Source organism: Sturnira hondurensis, unplaced genomic scaffold (assembly GCF_014824575.4).
Source record: "Sturnira hondurensis isolate 20B ecotype Veracruz unplaced genomic scaffold, ASM1482457v3 Scaffold0021143, whole genome shotgun sequence".
Taxonomy (NCBI): domain Eukaryota; kingdom Metazoa; phylum Chordata; class Mammalia; order Chiroptera; family Phyllostomidae; genus Sturnira; species Sturnira hondurensis.
Window position 1 is genome coordinate 19777719 of NW_028093774.1, and position 20041 is coordinate 19797759.

Genomic DNA, 20041 nt, shown 5'->3' on the forward strand with positions numbered 1-20041 from the left:
GAGCCAAGGAGGACTAGAGGTTTCTCACTGTCTGCACTTAGCAATGAAATACCGCTTTCCTTCAGGCCCAGGGCGGCTCAGCTGGGGTCTGGAGGCGGGGTGGGTCAGCAGCAGTGATAGGACCTCCTTTTAAGGCCAGGCTCCACCGGAAAGTGTAATTAGCCAAAAGCAGATCTCTGCTGCTCCTGGTAATGAATAAGAGCATCCTGGCAAGCCAGGGACTGGGTCACTTGAGGTGTCTCTAAGAGTCACCTTTCAAAGTCTAAACCACTTGTTCGGTTATATCACAAGTGGGCAGCAGGACAGTGCAACGGGAGGGATGCCTGTGGAGGGCAGAATGACGGGGATTAACAATGGGAGAGGAGCAATTGGTGGCGCAGCCAGCTCCACTCGCAGCTGCTCTGTCTTGGATTTGGGGCCCGAGGTGAAGCTTAAGGCTCTGAAACCATAGTCAGGGTCCTCCTTGCTCTGTGCTGACTGAAGCAACTGAAATACCCTGGAGCCAGACACCTTTTCCAAGGGGAGAAAAGCAATCGAGGCCAGGCCTGGGGACAGCTGCTTCCCCGTCTCCCACCACCGCCTTACTTGGAAGCGTAAAAACTAGAGGCAAAGTTGGGCCCCCGCAACTCTCTGCCTAGGCCCTTATAACCCACCTAGCACAAAGGAGGCAGTCAGATATGTACAGGAAGCACTAAATAAGTATTTATTAAGGAATTTGGCTTTCTAAGAAGTAAATATAATTTGACTGCTTACACTGAGGCTTTTTTTTTTTTTACTTTTTTAAGATACCAACTAATGACTTCTCTGAGGTTTGAGACATATCACACACTAATATAGTTCACCTATGTTAAGTGTATAGCTCAGTGGCGTATTCAGAGTTGTGTTACTATCTCCACAATCTAGTTCTAGAACATTTTCATTACCCCCACCCCCCAAAACACCTATGCCTATTAGTAGTCACTCCCCATTACCCCTCCTCCTGTGCTGGTGCCAGCCAAAACTGATCTGCCTTTTGTGCCTGTGGATTTGCCCATTCTAGGCATTCACATAAGTAGAGCCACGTACCACGTGGTCTTCTGTGACTGGCTTCAGTCAGCATCACATTATCAAGCTTCGTCCATGTTGTCGCAGGCATCAATACTTCACTACTTTTTGTGGCTGAATAATATTCCCGTGTATGGATACGTCACATTTTGTTTACTATCTACGATAGATATTTAGGTTATCATCACAGTTTGGCTGCCGAGAGATGCTGCTATACACATTCGGGCACGGCCTTCACATAGACACGTTCTGATTTTCCCTGAATGTGTACTTAGGAGAATAACTGCTGGGCCGTGTGGGAACTCCACGTTTACCTGTCTAAACCTGCCAGAGCTCTCTCCAAATTGGTTGCACCATTTTACAGTCCCGCCAGCCAGCACTGGAGTCCCAGTTTCTGCAGATCCTCACCGACACCTGTTACCACCTGTCTTTCTATCACAGCTACTTGGTGGGCCTTCCGTGGCACCTCGCCCGGTGTTTTTCCATTTCCCTAATGTCCAATAATACATTTTTGAGGTGCTCATTGGCCATCTGTATATCTTCTTTGGAGAAATAGGTATTCAAACTCTTTGCTCATTTTAACATTGAGGTTTCTGTCTTCTTATTTTATTTTTCTTTTCAATAAACTGTTCTTTTTACTGTTGAGTTGTGAGAGATCTGTGTGCATTCTGGGTATACGTGCCTTGCTAGATACTTTTATGTTTTGTAACTATTTTCTTCCATTCCATGGACTGCCTTTTCACTTTCTTGATGGTCCCTTTGGAGCACGTAATTTTTAAATTTTAATGAAGCCCACCCTATTTAATTTCTGTCGTAGCTTGCGCATTTTGGTGTCATATGTAACACATAAAGATTCACTCTTGCGTTTTGCTTTTGGAACTTTATAGTTTAGGCCCTGCGTTGAGATACTCTGTCAGTTTTGGGTCGTTCTTGTGCACAGTGTGAGGCAGGGGTGTCCAGCTTCATTCTTCTGCACGTGGGGTAGCCCACCGTTCAGCACTGCCAGTCTCTTCAGCCACCAGTGGAAGACTGTCCTTTCCTCATGAGTAGTCTTGGCATCTTTGCTGAAGAGCAACTGGCCATACACGTATGGATTTATCTCTGGACTCCCAATTTAATTCATTGTTAGCTTTAAATGCTGGTTCTCAGCATTTAAATTCTCAGACTCACTACTACCAGGCTCCAGTTTTATTCTTTTTGGAGAATCTCAGCAAAGACCTGGGTACAAGGGAGCTCTTCTTTCACTGAAACAGGGGTCACCAATAGTCTCTCTCATTTTTTAAAGCAGCTGTACTGTGAGCAAAATCTTAGCAAGACACGTATGTGGACAGAACTGGTATTGTAATGGAACTAAACTTAGAAAACAGTGCATCTGGGTAATCTGAATATACATAATCATACTGCTACAGGATAATCAAGAACAAACAGTATTAACTCATGTAAGTGAATGTGCTATATCATATATTTATATTATACTTAGAGCAAATTTACCCTTTTAACTAATTAAACACATTTAGAGGGTTCTTTTTTTCTTTGTGGCTCATTTTTCTATCTTCCTCACTGGCAAGGACCTTTCTTCCTGGAAAATGGGGACTCTCATGTTTCTGAAACCCCCATCCAGCAGGTCACCCACCCCCATGTGGTAAGTGCCAGACCTGGCAAACAAGGAGCAAGGAATGGCATTTCTATCAGCAGCAGTCAAGAAGCCGGTGGAGAGGGGCTGCAGAAAGGCAATGGGCCCCATCCAACAGGGGGGAAATTCTGGAAACAAAACATGTCGTGACAGAAACCCACAGATGCTTCTCAACACCCATTTCCCCCTTCCTCGAGCTGCGTGGAGGGGCAATGTGTCCGGCCAAAGGACCGCCTCTCCAGACTTGCTTGTTGCCAGGGAGAAGTGGGCCGGGGATCCAGGGAAGGTCAATAATGAATTAGTTGGAACTGCCAGGCTTCCAAAAGAGCTTTTCTCGAAAGTGGACAGATTTCGCAGGCATATGCCTCTGCCCTTCCTCCCCGACCCCCTTCTTGCCTGGAACAAGGACACAGTGGCAGTAGGAGCTGGAGCCACCTTATGACAAGAAGTGGAAAGCCGATGCTGCAGGGCCAGTAGAGCCTGGCTCCTCAGTTACACACCTGCAGAGCTGCGCTAGCCTGGACTTCCCGCCTCCAGACCTCTCGATATGTGAGAAAAAGAAATCCTTTACTCATGTAAGCCACTGATATTTTGAGTTTCTGTTACCTGCAGGAACGTTCTCCTAACCAGCCCAGGGGTGATTCCCAAGCCCTCCCACCTCCCATCTTCAGCTCCACCCCCCCAGGCAGAGGGTTTCGCCCCCACGGAAATGCCCATCGAAGTTCCTGCTGCAGTTCCGGGTGCAGCAAAGACGATCACTGCCCACCCAGACCCTCCCTCCATGGGAGGGAGGCAGAGGCCAAACCCGATCGCTGTCCTCCCCCTTCTAGGGTCTGACTCCACCCGACAGAGGGCAAGTTAAATGGCTGGAGTAGGGGCAAACCAGCCTCCCCTGCGCGTGCCCCCATACCTTCAGGAACCCCCTGCGGAGTGATTAGAGACAAGCCAGCCACTTCCAGTGGGGGTGGTCCAGGCAGGACGGCCTGGTCCCCAGCCACTTCGCTCCATTGAGAAAGGAAGCAGGGAAACAAAATCACCTTGATTGGACTGGGTTTTGATTTGAGGAGACAGGCCAGCAGGTTCTGGAATAAAGCCACCTGGACTTGAATTTCAGCTCCACTACTACTGTGTGGCTTGGACGAGTTACTTAACTTATCTCAGCCTCACATGCTAAACAGAGACCACAGAGCTGCTTACTTTTGCAGGGTTAAAGAAGATAAAATGTGACAAAATACAATGCTTAGCATAGGGCCTGGTATACAGCAAGTGCCCAGTGGAATGGTGACTACTGCTGTTATTCCACAGCGGCTCAGAGCACCGGCTTTGAAGTCAAAGCTGAGTTTGAGCCTGGCTTCGCCACCTGTGAGTTATGTGAACTCGGGCTGCTTCCGAGACTCTGCACCTTCCTTTCTCTTCCCTAAATGAGGGACATAACTCACTCAATCATAAATTCCTACGGCAAGCCTGTTCTACACCAGCTTTTATGCGCAACCGTGGGCATATGAAGGTGAATAACACAGACACAGTCTCTGTCCTCCTGTAACTTCAGAGTCCTGTGAGGGAGACAGACACTAATGGACAATGACAAGGAACTGTAACAACTACTACAGAGAAGAGGTGTACAAGTGTCAGTGAAAGGGGAACAAACCCTGATCAGAGAGGCCAGAGGAAGGAAATGGAGGGCAGAGGAAGAGCATTCCAGAGGGAACAGAGCCTTCACAGGCTCTGGGGATGGATGGACTGTGGGGAGTTCAGAGAAGGCGGGAGGGAGCATGGGGGGACGGTGGTGGTGGGGTAAGAATGTAGGGTGCGCGGGCAATATGAGACCTTTCGTCTAGTTTTACCTCCATCTTGAGAACAACGGTAAGCTTTTATGAAGGGCTTTAAATAGTTATGTGTATGTGCATGTCGGATGGAGTCAGCCTGCATTCTGAAGAGCTCACTCTGCAATCACGTAGAGAACGGAAAGAACGAAGACCAGATGGTAAGGGCTGGTGCATTAAGAAGCTAGTGTACCCCTGGCTGGTGTGGCTCAGTGACTGACCGCCAGCCTGCAAACCAAAGGGTTGCCAGTCTGATTCCCAGTGGGGGCACGTGCCTGGGTTTTGGGCCAGTTCCCCAGTAGGGGTGCGTGAGAGGCATTGGGGTTTCTCTTCCGCTCTGTCTTCTTTCCCTCCCCCCTCTCTAAAAATAAAGAAATGAATAAAATCTTTTTAAAAAAAGCTAGTATAGCAAGTCCAAGTGAGACCGTTTGGTGACTTGAGCTTGTTAGAAAATATAACCTATGGTTCAAAATACAGAGTTGAATCAATAATTATGAATTTGGGGGGGAAGCTGGGGATCTTTCCAAAAACAGCACAGAGGCACCACACCCGATGTCCTGTGTACAATTTCAGGGGACTCACAGATCAACTGAAGCTACAACCAGGGGCCCCAGCTTAGGTCAACGAACTCCCTGAATCAGGGAGGAAGGACTGATAAACACCAAATGTATCATGACCCGTCTTGTGTGACCAGCTCCACTTTCCTGAAGGTTACACTCTGCTCGTCAGACCCCGTCCCTGTTCTCTTATCTCCCTGTCCCTACACCAAATGTCCTGAACGGACAAGGACAAGAGATGAATCAGATTTCCTAGTCCCAGGAACAGGAGGTGCCTGATGACCAACAAAACAAGGATTGGTCTTTGTCCCTTTCATCCGGGAGATTTTTATTAAAAACTTCATCTCTTTTCTTTCTTTTTCTAAACAGTAATTTTACCTATTTTTAGAGAGAGGAGGAGGGAGGGAGAAAGCAAGAGAAACATCATCAATCAGTTGCCTCTGGCATGCCCCCTACTGGGGACCTGGCCTGCCACCCGGTCATGTGCCCTGCCCTGGAACTGAACTGGTGACCTTTCGGCTTGCAGGGCAGCACTCAGTCCATTGAACCACACAGCCAGGGCTCTAGGTCTTCTCTTATTCAAATGATTAATCAGTTCAAGAAGGAAGCAGATGAAAACAGTGAGTTATGCTTTTTTCATCCTACCTTCTAGAATTCTTATAAAAGTTAGGTATTTGATAGTGGGTATTGCTACATGGCACTGAATTTGAAACAAGAGTAAGAAGGGACGATACAAGGTAAGATTAGAGAACTTTAGTTTTGTTTCTGAGAATACTAGGTTAGCCATTTCATGTAAAGCCAGGATAAAAGAGGAAACAGACTACAATCCAGAAAAATTTTATGCGTATTATGTAGTTATGTCTTTTCTTTAGGGCTGATATTACAAAGTAATGATGCATGCTGGGTGTTGCCAGGGAGTTGAGAAACATACAGAATGTAATCCTGCCTTCAAGGGATCTATGGTCTTATTGAAGAGACAGTTCACCCAAGAAGTGAGTAGTGGTAAAAGATGGTAAAATACAACACATGATAACCTTTGAGATATAAATTGTAATGCTCTAGGGATTGAAAAAATAGTAGGATAAACATAATTATAAAAATAATTATAATTATTTTTATAAATAATTATAAAAATAAACAATTATAAACATAATTATACAGATAACTGCAGGAGACAAAACTTAGAGAATAGGAAGGATTTGCACATGTGGACAGGTGTTGGCAAGAGAGTATAATTTACCATTCGCCCGCTCCATCAGAATTTCTTAAGTCCCTACTATGCTGGGCACTGTGCCAGGCCCAGGGGTTTCAGAGGCACATCGGTCTCCCAGGCAACTACAGCCGAGAGAGGGCACAGCCAAGTACTCTCTAGAGCAGGAATGTCAAACTCACTTCCACCGGGGCCACAGCAGCGCTGCTGCGGGGTAGAAACAAGGTGCCGGGCTGGACAAAACAGGTGGAGGGCCGGATTCAGCCCAAGGACATTGTGTTTGCCACCTGGGCTCTTGTGTCACTACAGGGTCGTAAATACCAGAGTAGATAAGTCAATCACAGACTTCCACTGGACCACAGTCAAAAGCATCTAAATTCACTTGGGGGTAGGAACAGGCGAGGCTGGAAAGGAGAAAAGGAGGACGAATGGCGTTAGCTATCTGGGGAAGGAAGGGAGCGAGAGGAGGCAGGTAGTACCTGGGCAGAGAAAATGATATGTAAGTAAAGGAACAGAGAACCAACGTGCCATCTGACGGGGCGGGAGTAGGGCTTGGATTCCACGGTTTTCACAAGAAATTACCTCTGCGCCTGCTTTCCAGAGTGTATAGATGTACCTTCAACCAGTAACATAAAAGACTAGGCATCTGGGTCCTCAGCTAGGAGCACAGCTGGCTCTGGTCAAGCAGTCAATTGGCAGAAGTTATATTTAGGACTAAGACATACAATTCACCCACTCCTCTATCGGGGGTGTCCAACTCCGATAGAGGCTGTTCTGCCTTTGCGCAGGTCATGCTGAAAAGTGGCCTTGTGAAACCCACCACTGTGTTAGCTTGTGGGCACTATTACTTCCTTCGGTGTCCTCCATATAAAATAAAGCATGTAAAATACTTCTTATAGGGGAAGAGCTGGGAAAAAACTTAATTTTCTTTCAGATTATTTTTTTAAAATAAGAACTATATACTCTGATTTATCATGCTTTCCTTTTGTCCTGCCTATTAGGAGACTTACAACCAAATTTAAACTCAATTATAGTAATTTTATTGGCCCTCTATTTGAAAAATTTGAAATATCTTGGTTTTGGCCTCGATTTTCTCTTTGTATTTTATTACTTTATCGCACATGGCTTTACAGTTTCAGATTTATGCGCACTACAGTCCCACCTGAAGAAAGCTGCCAGCGGTGAGTGAGTTGGCAGTTTAGAAGCACATAATCACGCCCCACCAGTAGCAGGCTGGCACGTCCAGAAGGAAGGAGCCTTCCTTTCGCTTTGCACACCAGGGGCACTTCACTAGATGCATGACTGCAAAGCATTCTGATTCTGTCTTTTCAGAGCTGAGAGCAAAAAGCGGAGACAGGAACAGTCCCACAGAGAGAGGTCGAGTTATAAGTACACAGAGCTATCAACCCAGAGAACAATGGAGGCTCAGGAGACCGGCTAGCCACAGGGAGGGAGTAACAGACCCACGGGGCAGCCCCCGAGATGCCCATGATCCCACGCAAGGCGGCAGGTTTTCCTGCTTCTTGAGACTGTCCCTTCCCGAGTTTATGTAGGACGACTTTGTTAACCGAGCCAATATGAGGGCGTCACTCCTGATAACAAAGGCTATTTTGGGCAACTCAAATTCTCTGCGTAAAAAGAGAAGGGTAAGTATATGTAACATGCATAATGGTGATTTATATTTGAGAATAGTAGGAAGGATGAATAAATATAAAATAGAAGGCCTGAGAGGAGTCATATTTCTAAAATAGAGCTGTGGTTTAAAAGATTTCATGTTCCCATATCTGATTAAAAACTATGAACAATTCACTACCTAATAAATTTTACAGCTCAGTCATAAGAAGGTAAAAAGCTTTTGCTAAATTCCAAAATATCTTCATTTGGGCTTCTCATATGTCTTAATTTCTGTAGGGAGCACATCAGAAGTGAAGGAAAGGGGGAAACCCCTCAGTCACCTTTCTGTCCGACGGATGTAAAAGCGAGTGCTTCCTCTAAGAACAACAGACCAACAAAAACCACCAGCATAGCAGCTTCTAATGAGCTCTTTTTCTTCTCCTCATCATCTTACAACTGGGTTGGCTTTCCGGTTCTATCTCTGTTTTAGACTGGGGATACCTGCTATGTGTTATGGATGTAGCCAAAGGGACACCCTGCATATCCAAGCTGTTCCTCCCTGATACCAGACAGCTAGTGAGCGGGTTTAGGTTTCAGGAGAAGAGGCCCCTGATGCCTATGGCAGCCCTGAATGGAAATGCGTGCGTGTCTGAAGGACGAGGACAAAGAAGTGTAGCACGCTGCTGTTCTACGTTGACCAGTGATGCTCTTCACTCTGGGAACCTAAGAGAACCTGAGCCTTTTTCTGTCTGATCATAATTAGAAAGAATGAAGGGTCAATATCAAAGCCAATGGTGTCAACAGGGCAACACGCATTAAGCCACCTCTCCCCACGCCCTGCAGTTCCACGCCCACGCTCTTTGGGTCCCAGTTCAAATTCCACAGACCAGGCAAGTGGAGTTGTAAAGATTTCCATGTGCAACACTTGCTTTTTCCAAAGACAGGCATGGCTTAGCATGTCGCCTTCTTTATTCAGAACTTTCAGGAGCAATGATGGCCTGAGGATGGAAGGATGGCAAAGTGAAGTTTGTGCCTATAACAAGCGTCTCATTGAAATGTTTGCAGCAACATGGGACGGATGGCCACCGAGTATAGATGGTAACTTGTAGTGATAAGACTCACAGTGTAAGGCAATGCTACGCTGGTTACTTGCCCAGTTCAGGACTACAAGAAAAAACAGGATCTTTCCCACCCAAAGCAAATGGAAATGACACAGGACAGGACATATCTGATACAAGAAGCCGTGGTAGGTACAACTCGAACAACTTAGGCTGCCAGGAATCTTTTCCAGGAGGTGTGTGTGCTTCTGTAACAGAAAGGTAATCTGAGACAGGGCCATGGCACTTCCCTCATCTCTGTAACAAAGCCGTGATTGTTAACAATCGAAGACTCATCACTCCTCTCTTGGGACTTTGCCAGCTCAGCAAAAGACAACCTCAATTTTCAGATGTTATCTTTCTCAGTAGTCCATTTCAGAAACAGAGTTCCCTGGTTTTCTTTAACGCAAATGAACCCCCTTTGGGTGGCTTCTTAGAAGTACCTCCCCACCCCCCCAAACTGAAAGCCAATTGTTTCCTTCCCCACTTCCAACCAGGTTGTTCAGCTACACTAGTGTGGTTTCTGAAGGCAAGAAATAGTTACTAAATGAAGGAGCCCTCAGGACAGGAAAGCATGAAATTTCAATGGCTGGCAGCCAGGCAACTCTGCCATGTAGAGGGATCCACAACCTTCTTGTGTGGCTGCAGCCAGGTTGAGACTGGCAAAATACACACTGGTAAAACGTCACGGGTGTGACACAGCCTATGATGAAGGAAGCACTACGCAGTTGCGTAGAACTAGGTGATACAGGCCTAACTGACTCAGATTTTTTCCTGGTTCCTTAGACTGCAAGTTAAAGCCATTCTACCAACATGTCTGTTCTAAGAACTTACATGTTGGGTGCAGTATGGTGAAGCTGGTGTAGCCACAGAAGACGAGAACAAGACTGGGCAGGGAGCATGATTTCCAGTGTGGTCAGGAGACAGAAGGCAGGGGCTAGGGACAGTCTAGGCCAGGACCTTATTTGGGGTTTCCTTGGGAAAAGCAAGGCAGGATAGGGTAAACAGCCTCGCACTGGCTGGTTTGAGTAACTCTGGTGTGCTCTGGGCTGTAGGCCTCTCAGTGGTGCCTGGTACTTCGCCCTGGAGGGATTTAGGGCCAGGGAAATTTTGGCTTACCTTGTGAGAGTTCTTAAGAAGGTGTTTGGGGATATAAAGTTGGGAATTGGGTGGCTTGCATACGAAAGGCATGCTCCTGGGAAAGCTGTTACTGTCTTTAGAAACTGGCTAGCTAGCCCTGGGTGGGGCAGGCTCCCTGGGCCTGTAAGCCCCCCACCCCTACAAATGCCGAAGCATCAAAAATATAGAAAGTATAACTGGCTCTCTGATGCATAGATGCCAAAGAGACAATACAGAATCTAAGAAGAGAAAGAAGAACGTATGTATTGAAACGCAACACTGGCCAGGGGCAGCTCACGAGGGGTCCAGTCAGGCTGTTTTCCCAGCGTCCTCCAGCACACGCAGCTCCCTCTATTCTTTGGTATACACCTGATGGGTTCTCAGCCTTACTCAACAAGCTGTGAACACACGTGGAATCCTCCCTCTAACCGGACTGCCTCCCTAGACCCACATATAAAGAGCTTTAGGACCCAGTACAGCGGTTCCTTCCTAACTGTGAAGGAAGGGGCCTCTGCAATGGGCCCTTCTACAACATGGTTCCACCTACGGTGCACTGACACGCACTCAGGGGATGGGCTGTGGACTCTGGGGTTCTGCCTCCTCACTTGCAAACCACCTCATTGTCCTGCTCAAGGACAGGCAGCCCACTGCCACTGCCATCTGCCAGGCTGGTGGGTCTGCCGCTGGCGCCTCCCAGGAGTTGTGCAGCGCCATGGGAGGCTGGACTTCTGAGGCCCTTGGACCTACGCTGTCCTTTCAGTCCATACACAGCTGGTGTGTGGGCTCACCCCTTCAGCTAATTACAAAGTGCAGCATTACCCACCCCCAGCTTACATATGCAGCTCAGGCTCAGCAGGGCTGTGCTTGCAACAGAGATTTAAGTGTTGAAGGGTAGGCTCTTTCCCAAGGCTTCTCTGCTGACGACCTGTTTGGCTGTGTAATGTTCTGAGCGGACTGTAAGGGATACTAATAAAATAGGTTCAAGGAAAGTGATATCACAACTCTGGCAGGTCCAAGGCCCACAGTCCTGGGAATGGATGGACATTAGTTCTTCTTGGCAGGACACTGGTTTGGTTTGGAGCTCAATGTCACATTCATTCTGCTGGCTGCCAGTCTCTTGAAGGAAATACGGACCTACTCGCTTCAGTTTTTCTGTATTTTATTAATTTTCTCATTATTGAATAAGCTGCTTCCTATCAGAATTAAAGTACCATTAGCTAAGTATTGCCAATAGAATTCTAGTTGTTTTCAGTTTCTCTGGTACACTTCGGTAAATGATCAAGCCACGGGTTTGGGGCTCCTTCCCTTCTCATTCCTTCTTGGAAAGAGTTTAGATGGGCCGGGAAAAGATATTTGAAGTTTTCTGATCCAATGTAAATGAATCCTGTGGTGGGTAAATAATTTTCCTCCCTCTTTTGCTCTCTTGGGGTATTTTGATGAATGATGCTTCTCACATAGTTTATAAATATTTCTCTAGAGGTAGGAAGAGTATTAAGCTCATAGCAGTGTGCCATTAATGCTTTGGAGTGTAGAGTAGAGCGAAGAGGAAAGGAATCATCAAAACCTTGCGGTGTCACAGAATTTTCTGGAAAACTTTGAAGGCCACCGCTGGGAACAAAACACTAGGGCAGTGCTGATGAAGTGCGCCTACAGCCTCACAAGGTCAAGTTAGGCCAACCCTTTGCGCAGAAGCTCTTTTTTGGATGGGTGGTAGACGGGGGGTGAGAGTTTGTTTTGTTGCCAACGACAGCATATGTCTACCTTAAATAACTTAGAAAAAACATAATTTATTAATTGACCTCATCAAAAATTAAAAACCTAATTGTTAAAAAAACTGTTTCTTTTTGTCTCCCATTATCTGAATGTCCAATTCACAACTACCCAACTCTACTTTAAAAGCTTTCACTCATAAATAATCATGGCACTGAAATTTGACCTTTAAATATTACGCTTTTCAGTTTCGTCTGTTATATTTTACCTGTAACTCAGTTATGGCTTTAGTGTCTTTCTTTGATTGGTGCTGAGGTCCCCCTATTTTTAAACAAAAGCCCCAGTAACAGCAAGGGACTTTATTGCAGCCACAGCACCACCTACTGGCAGGCCGTGACAGAAGCAAGACAGTTACCGCTTAACTTTGACCCACAGTTTTGGAGAGTCCTTCTGAGCTTTGGTTTTTATAAAGTCCCAATTTCCTCGTCATTTTGAGAAACTATCACTTCTCTTGAGAGCTACTGAGTCTCTTGCTGTAGCACGAAGTCAGCAAGTTAGAATGAAAAATAGGCTCTTACTGTTACCTTACAGTGGCCCTGACTTCACCGACTTTGATTTTCTCTGTCCTACCACTGTAGCAGGGCTCCAGATTGTATGGGCAAGGGTTTGGATCTGGCGAAAATAACTTGGGGAGTTTCCAAAGATCCTGAAAAATGTAAAAAACATCCCTACTTAACACTTCACTTGATCTTGGCTAAAAGGACTAGATGTCAAAATGAAAGCTAGGTTTTAGGGCATCATCGTTCTCCCAGGAGCTGCCACCCCACTTCCTACAGGACACCAAATCCGTGCTCTCTCCTTTGCTTTCTGACTACGTAAGAGTGGGTAACCAACCCAAGTTCCTGTCCCTCGGGCTCTGGGGAGAGAAGGACTTTGGGGGAACAGTAAAGATTATTAGACACTAGGGAGAGCATCTCGAAGGCTTTACTAATTTTTATTTTTAACCCACTCCGGAGATGCACTCGGGACCTCCAACAACTGCAGGTGCATGGTGAAAAACATAAGCACCTGATGGTGGAGACAGCTTGTTCCACTGACAGCTGCTGGGCAAATACTTTCACTTGAAAATTAAAGTGATTTCTAGATCCCTGGGGTTTAAGCTCCACTGGGTTTACTTATATTAAAATCAGTCCCTTTCTCTTGCTGTGTCACTGAGAGACAATGAAGTGGGCAGGCAGGGTCACACTGATGTGCTGAGAACACAAAGCTACTCTACCAGGGACCGAAATACCATACATTTAACAGGGACACTTGGCTTCTCCCTTCTTGTAAACGGAACCCATCATGGGTTTTCAAAAAGGAGTAAGATTTTTTTCTACCAACCATGGACCACTGAGAGCTTAAAATAAAAAGAAAGGGGCGTGGGGCAGGGAGAGGTGGACACCAGGACAGGAGAGGCTTAGGCCGAAACCAAGGGGCAGCGATGCAGCAGCTGGTGCGGCTTCAGACCCCGACAATAATGGTCGTTGACACTATCGAATCAGCATGAGAGAAATGCCAGTCGCCTAATCTCTCTCTCTGCTATTTCAGTTCGCCATCACCACTTCAGAACTCAAGAAGCGCACCACGGTTAAAAAGGAGGCTTTGAGCCAAAGGCCTTCACTACAGCTTCCTTCTCAAATTTCCAAATTTGCTGAGTCTGTACCTTCCCTTCCATAGCCCAAATATGTAGAATTTACAGCCTGAGGTAAGGAAGTCAAGGAAAACAATCCATTCACGGAGCATTCCAGGCACTCTGCTAGGAGATTTCCCACTCACTACCGCCTTCAATGTTCACTGTAAAAATGTCACTGCGCCACCTCAAGGGCAAAAAGATGGAGTTCTTCCAGCAGCACACTGAGATGAGCGGCTCTGTCACTCAGGCTGCCTGAGGACAAAGTCACTGAGCTTTATGACCCGGTTGGCCAGACATGGGAAAGAGTCAAGGGACCAGGAAACAGACTTCTGCTATATCCATGGGCTCATTAATAACCATATTTAACCACCAAGTTATGGTGAGTAGACCAGACAGGGGCTAAATACCTTCCAAAGTCAGTTTAGCGATTCCTGTGTAGTCATAGACTTCCCAGCTCTGATAGAGATGTCTAAACTTCTTGACTTACTATGGAGTTGCTCTCCCTTCTGTAGGTTTAAAAACAATGTTTCTAGAAACAACCTACTCTCCTTTTTACAGGGCACCCTCTGAACCCTTTTTAAGTCTATGCATGATACAGAAAAACACACGATTTGTTGCTGAAACAATGAGGTGCCAAGTAGTTATCTACTAGCTGTATAAATAGTCCAACGGGGTTCGTTACTATTATTACCCTGCTGAGGTAAAACGCTTATTGAGAAGTACGGAAAATGCCTAAACCTAGTATATCACAGATGGGTCGGTGCGTAAGGATCAGGAACATCGCAAAAGTCATAGACTAAAAACAAATTCAAGGGGCTGCAGAGGCCAAGAGCCACAAACAGCAGGCGACCTAAACAAGGTGAGAAGTGCTCATCTGAAGTAGAAGAGGGAGAAAAGGGAGATACTAGAATCCAGGGGAAGGACTTCTGGTCAAGATGGTGGCATAGGCAGACACAACTCGCTTCCTCACACAACCACATCAGAATTGCAACCAAATTATAGACCACCCATCACTCAAAACCAGCAGAAATTGAGTTGAATGGAAGTTTGATAACTACAGAATTAAAGAAACCACATCCATCCAGACTGGTAGGAGGGGCGGAGAGGCGGAATGGGCTGGTCACACATACACGTGTGGTGGGTAAAAACTCAGGAGGGTTATCTCGGGAGCAAGGCATCCCAGCCCCACACCAGACCCCCCAGCCCAGGGTTCCAGTGCCAGGAAGATAAGTCCCCACAACTTCTGGCCGCAAAAACCAGCAGGGATTGAGTCAGTGGAAGAAACTGCTACAGTCCCAAGCAGTTCCTCTTAAAGAACCCACATATGAACCTAATCAGACTCACTCCCTATGAGCTCCAGCACTGGGGTAGCAGCTTGAAAGGCACCAGTGGCATTCGGGAAGGAACTGAAGTGTCTGGCATCAAGGCGAGAGCTGGGGGACAGCTTTCTCCCAGTCAGAAAGGCAGGCAGAGCCACAGAGCCAGCACATGGGTGCCATATGTGATACTCCCTCAACCTGGCTAACCTTGTTTGTCCCTCCCAGGAGAATCCCTGAGGCTCTGTCCTGCCCAGCTTACAGCTATTAACAGTAGCTTTTCCATATGAATGGCTGGTCTTGGCTCATGCTTCACAACTTCTTAAATCCTTTCAAATAAGCAACAGCTGGCCTCAGTGAGTCCCAGGCCCAGTACTAGCAGCCAGCCTAGATTCACAGCTTGGCTTTGCCTAGGAATCTCCAAGCCCAGCACAGGTAGCAGCCATCTCAGATTGCTCATCATCTCAGGCAGGGTGACTCGGGGCAAAATACAGGAGGGGGCTGGCCTTGGCCTGCACCACCACCCTGCCCCTGCACAGCCGATCCTCCACAAAGGGCAGAGGTTGGTGGTAAGTGGTTACTGCCAATCTTTACAATTGATTGGCTTGGGTAAATCTCTTCCATTAACCTGCCAACAGCAACCAGGGCTCAACTACAAGAGCATGTACTCAGCCTACTTGAAGGACATGCCTTGAGTACCCAGCTTAGGTGATAGGGGAGGCTGTGCCACTGGACGCTACAGGACACTTATTACATTACATCATGCTACCAAGACAGGGACTCATAGCACCTCTACCTAATACAGAGAAACAAACACAAGGAGACTGTCAAAAGGAAAAGACGAAGAAACATGGCTCAAATGAAAGAACAAAGCTCCAGAAAAAAATGAAACAAAATGGACACAAGCAATCTATCAGATGCAGAGTTCAAAACAATGGTTATAAGGATGCTCAGGGAACTTAGTGAGGACCTCAACAGCATTGAAAAGATCCAGTGAGAATCGAAGGATACACTGATTAAAGAACAACTTACAGGGAAACAACAGTAGAGTAAATGAAACCAAGATTCAAATCAATGATTTGGAACATCAGAAAGCAAAAAGCAACCAATCAGAACAACAAGAAGAAAAAAGAATAAAAAAAAAACAAAGACAGTATAAGCAGCATCTGGGACAACTTTAAGAGGTCTAACATTCACATCATAGAGGTGCCAGAGGAAGAGAAAGAGCAAGAAATGGGAAACCTATTTGAAAAACAATGAAAGAAATTAGGGAATTCCTTCCTAATTAGGGAATTTCTTCCCTAATTTGCTGAATAGACATGCAAGTCCAGGAAGCACAGAAAGTCCCAAACTAGATGGATGCAAAGAGACCCACTCCAAGACACATCATAATTAAAATGCCAAAGGTTAAAGATAAAGATAGAATCTTAAAAGCAGCAAGAGAATAACAGTTAGTCACTTACAGGGGAGTTCCCATAAGACTGTCAACTGATTTCTCGAAAGAAACTCTGCAGGCTAGCAGGGATTGGTAAGAAATATTCAGTCATGAAGAGCAGGGACCTACAGCTAAGACTGCTCTACCCAGCAAAGCTATAATTTAGAATGGAAGGGCACATAAAGAGCTTCCCAGACAAGAAAAAAACTAAAAGAGTTCATCATCACCAAACCATTATTATATAAAATGTTACAGGGACTAATTAAAAAATAGATAAAAATTATGAATAATAAAATGGCAATAAATACATATCTGTCAACAATTGAATCTAAAAAACAAACTAAAAGCAAACAAGAAGTGAGACAGAGTCATAGATATGGAGTTTTGATAGTTGCCAGATGAGAGGGGGTATGGGGAAATGGGTGATGCAGTGAGGGGATTAAGAAGTACAAATGGATACTTACAGAATAGCCACAGGGCTGTAAAGTAAAGAATAGGAAATGGAGTAGCCAAAAAACTTACGTGCTCACAACCCATGAGCATGAACAATGGTGTGGGGATCACCTGAGGGAATGGAAGAGGGGGGCAAAGGGGTAAAAACTGGGACAACTGTAATAGTATAACCAATAAAATATAGCCATGGCTGGCATAGCTCAGTGGATTGAGCATGGGCCTGCAAACCAAAGGGTCGCCAGTTCTATTCTCAGTCAGGGTGCGTGCCAGGGTTGTGGGCCAGGTCCCCATTAGGGGGCACACAAGAGGCAACCACACATTGATGTTTCTCTCCCTCTCTCCTTGCCTTCCCCCCTCTCTAAAAAGAAATAAATAAAATCTTTAAAAATAATAACAAAATATAATAAAAATAAAATGTAAAAAACATCCCATTACGAATTAAAAAAAAAAAAAGAATCCAGGGAGAAGTGTGACTTCTCTTTGCTCTGTGGTTTTATGCTAATACCAAATCCGGTAGAAACACCACAAAATCTTCTAAGTAACTTCAACAGTCAGTAAGTATCAATTCATGATCAAGATGCTGAAAGTCTGACCCACCTGGCCCCTCAAATTCCTAACTTCCTCAGCCAGAGTCCACGCAAAAAGTTCAGTTCACTATTTATCCATTAGACACGCAAATGAAAGAGGCCAGGTTCCTGGGGCCTCCTACTGCCCATGGGTGTCACATGGCTGTGAATGTGGCCCAACACAAAATCGTGTATTTACTTAAAACATAATGACATTTTTTTGTGATTATGTGTTACAGTGTATTGAATGTGTGGCCCAAGACAACTCTTCTTCTTCCAGGGTGGCCCAGAGACTCCAAAGGTTGGACTCCCCCATCTAGGCTGTAAACTTCACCTGCTTCAGCAAATTTGAAGTGCTGAAGGCACTCTAACAGCCATATCAAATGGATGTCCTCCCAACTAGGTCCTAATTCTCTTATCCGCCCCTCTCAGTTCCTAACCCTAACAGTTCCAGGTAGAAATGCTATCTCTTTAAAAGTAATTATCATGTTCTGGTAATTCTTTTTTTTTTTTTGAGGCATGGGGGATGGGGGGGGGCAAGTTAATACCCACCACGTATTTCTTGAATTCAGGTTCTAAGATTTTAAGTGCAGAATAAAATCTTTATAGTTTTATATTATTACCTTATCCAGGTGTAGTTATAGAACCTTTCTCTACATATTGCTTCATTTAATCCTCATGGTAAGCTTATGAGATGAATGTAATTATCCCCATGCTACAGTCAAAGAAACCAGGCTTCTTGGAGGTCCTATCATCATTTTAAGGTGTATTAAGTCACCCGCAGACCTGCCTCCCCCTGCACACACTCCTCGATGGCGCCCTACTGCCCTCAGAACCCAGCGCCCCACACAGCTCATGACCTGGCCCTGCTGCTACCTGCCTTTTCTCTAGCCACTCCCCGCTCATGCCAAGTCCCCGGGTGCACTGACACACGAGGGCTTCCAGAACACAGCTTTTGCACATGTCATTCCCTTTTCCTAGACCTCCTTCCACTCCACACCACTCACTCCTTCCTGGCTGACTTGTTCAGATTCAAACCTCAGCTTCAGACGTTTCTTCCTCTAACAAGCCCTCCAAATCCCTAAAGAGCCTGGACCAGGCTGCTCAGGTTCAAATACAGCCCGCCCCACCACTTACTGGCTATGAACTTTCAGACATGTTTCTGTTTCTGTCTGTGCCTTTATTTCTTCTGCTGTAAAACACTGAATACGGTTCCTGTGTTACATGCCTGCCTTGTGAACAAATGTGGCATTACATATAAGACAACCACTACTGTGCCCGACACACAGCGAGCGCTCAGCCAGCGTGGTCTGCCATGATTCCGCTTGTCCCCAGTGCCTGCTGCTCCCTGCTGACCTCTCCCCCGGCCCCAAGCCTGGAAGTTCCCCGACAGTGGTGACTGCCTCGTTCGCCATGTATGCATCCCTGTGTCAGAATGTTACTTTTTCCATAGCAAGTGATTGATAATAAATATCTGAATTGAATTCAAGTGATTTTCTTTCAGTTTTCTGGTTACATATTAGTGTATTTTTTAAGAATTATTACTGCCTGTGGACCAGTGCCACCAAACTTCATGTAGGTTCGGCATGGACAGGCTCTGGGCCCTCAGAGCATGCCTGGTGAGACCGCGCTGCTGGCGCGATGGGGCTGAGAGCAGAGGACAGGGCTCCGGCTCTGCGTCCGTGTATGATCTCCTCCAGGCCCCTCACCTGTCTAAGCCTCAGTTTCCTCATCTGGGGTCGGGGGACAAGAGGATCCAACCTACAGGGCTGTTGTGAAGACTAGTGAGAAATACTACAGGTGGAAATACTATAAGAACAGTACAACACCAGTCCAATGCAGGCATTTTTTTACTAAATGCTGCAAATCTGATAGGGTCCTACCAGACTGGAAAAATCTCATCTACCCCAAATTATCCAGAAAACCATTCAATCCTAAATTGTCAATGTCATTTTAAAGAAGAATGTAACAAAAATGCCCATTTGCCAATGCAGCAAAAGCCTGAAAGCCGGCATTGCGCTTCAGGGTTTGAACTAGACTCTCTTTGGAAGCAGGAGAGAGAACATGACAAGCCCGGCACCCCCCCTCGCAGTCAGGACGGCTGCTGTGCCCACTCACCTGAGGAGCTGGCGATGGGTACAAATGTGGCAGAGTTAAGGATGCTCTGGAGTCCGTTCGGCTGCCCTTCCATGGCTGACCCTCTGAAACACAAGCAGCTTGGTTAGACATGTAGATGGAAAGGCAAGATCAAGTACAGGCCCTCCAATGGCTCTGCTTCTTGCTGTTGGTGTTCCCTCTCATGTGGCTCATTCTCTTGCTTTTTTCAAGACTTTGATGACATGTCATCAGAGAGGCCTTCTATGACCAACTGTTCCCTTCCTCTGAAATAATGCACAGTTTAAAGTGCATTATCCACCTCTCCCCACTGGAGTGCAACTTCAAGAAAGCACAGGCTTTGATCCCTGCTATGTCTGTAGTACCTAGAACAGTGTCTGGCACCTAATAAGCATACAATAAACACTTGTTTATTGAATAAAGTTACCAGTATTGACTTGGATAAATCATAAGTAAACAAAGACATTAAAAAAAGCCAAGTTGTATGTAGAGCTGTGGTTCTCAAGGAGAAGCAAGGAAGGACAGATTTTGCTGCCTCTCCTACCCCTGTGTAATGGACACTTGGCAACAGGGTGACATCTGTGGCTGTCATACTGTGTGGTCTTCTGGCATCTAATGGGGAGAGGCCAGGAACGGCACTAAACACCTCCTACAGGCACTGGAAAGTGCCCTTA

At 46.0% G+C, this 20041-nt stretch overlaps 1 protein-coding gene across 6 annotated transcripts in view; it reads right to left on the reverse strand.

Moving 5' to 3' along the window:
* TTLL5 (tubulin tyrosine ligase like 5) overlaps positions 1–20041 on the reverse strand; it is a 255466-nt gene that overhangs the window by 20819 nt on the left and 214606 nt on the right. For 3 of the 6 annotated variants that reach the window (XM_037031347.1, XM_037031345.1, XM_037031349.1), the window contains one exon: positions 19371–19453. In XM_037031347.1, the coding sequence (XP_036887242.1) occupies positions 19406–19453 (48 nt within the window). In that variant the 3' untranslated portion in view covers positions 19371–19405. Of the gene's footprint in view, positions 1–8679; positions 8880–12391; positions 12514–19370; positions 19454–20041 lie in introns of those variants that run through there. The other 3 variants (XM_037031344.1, XM_037031346.1, XM_037031348.1) reach the window with 3 other exon arrangements.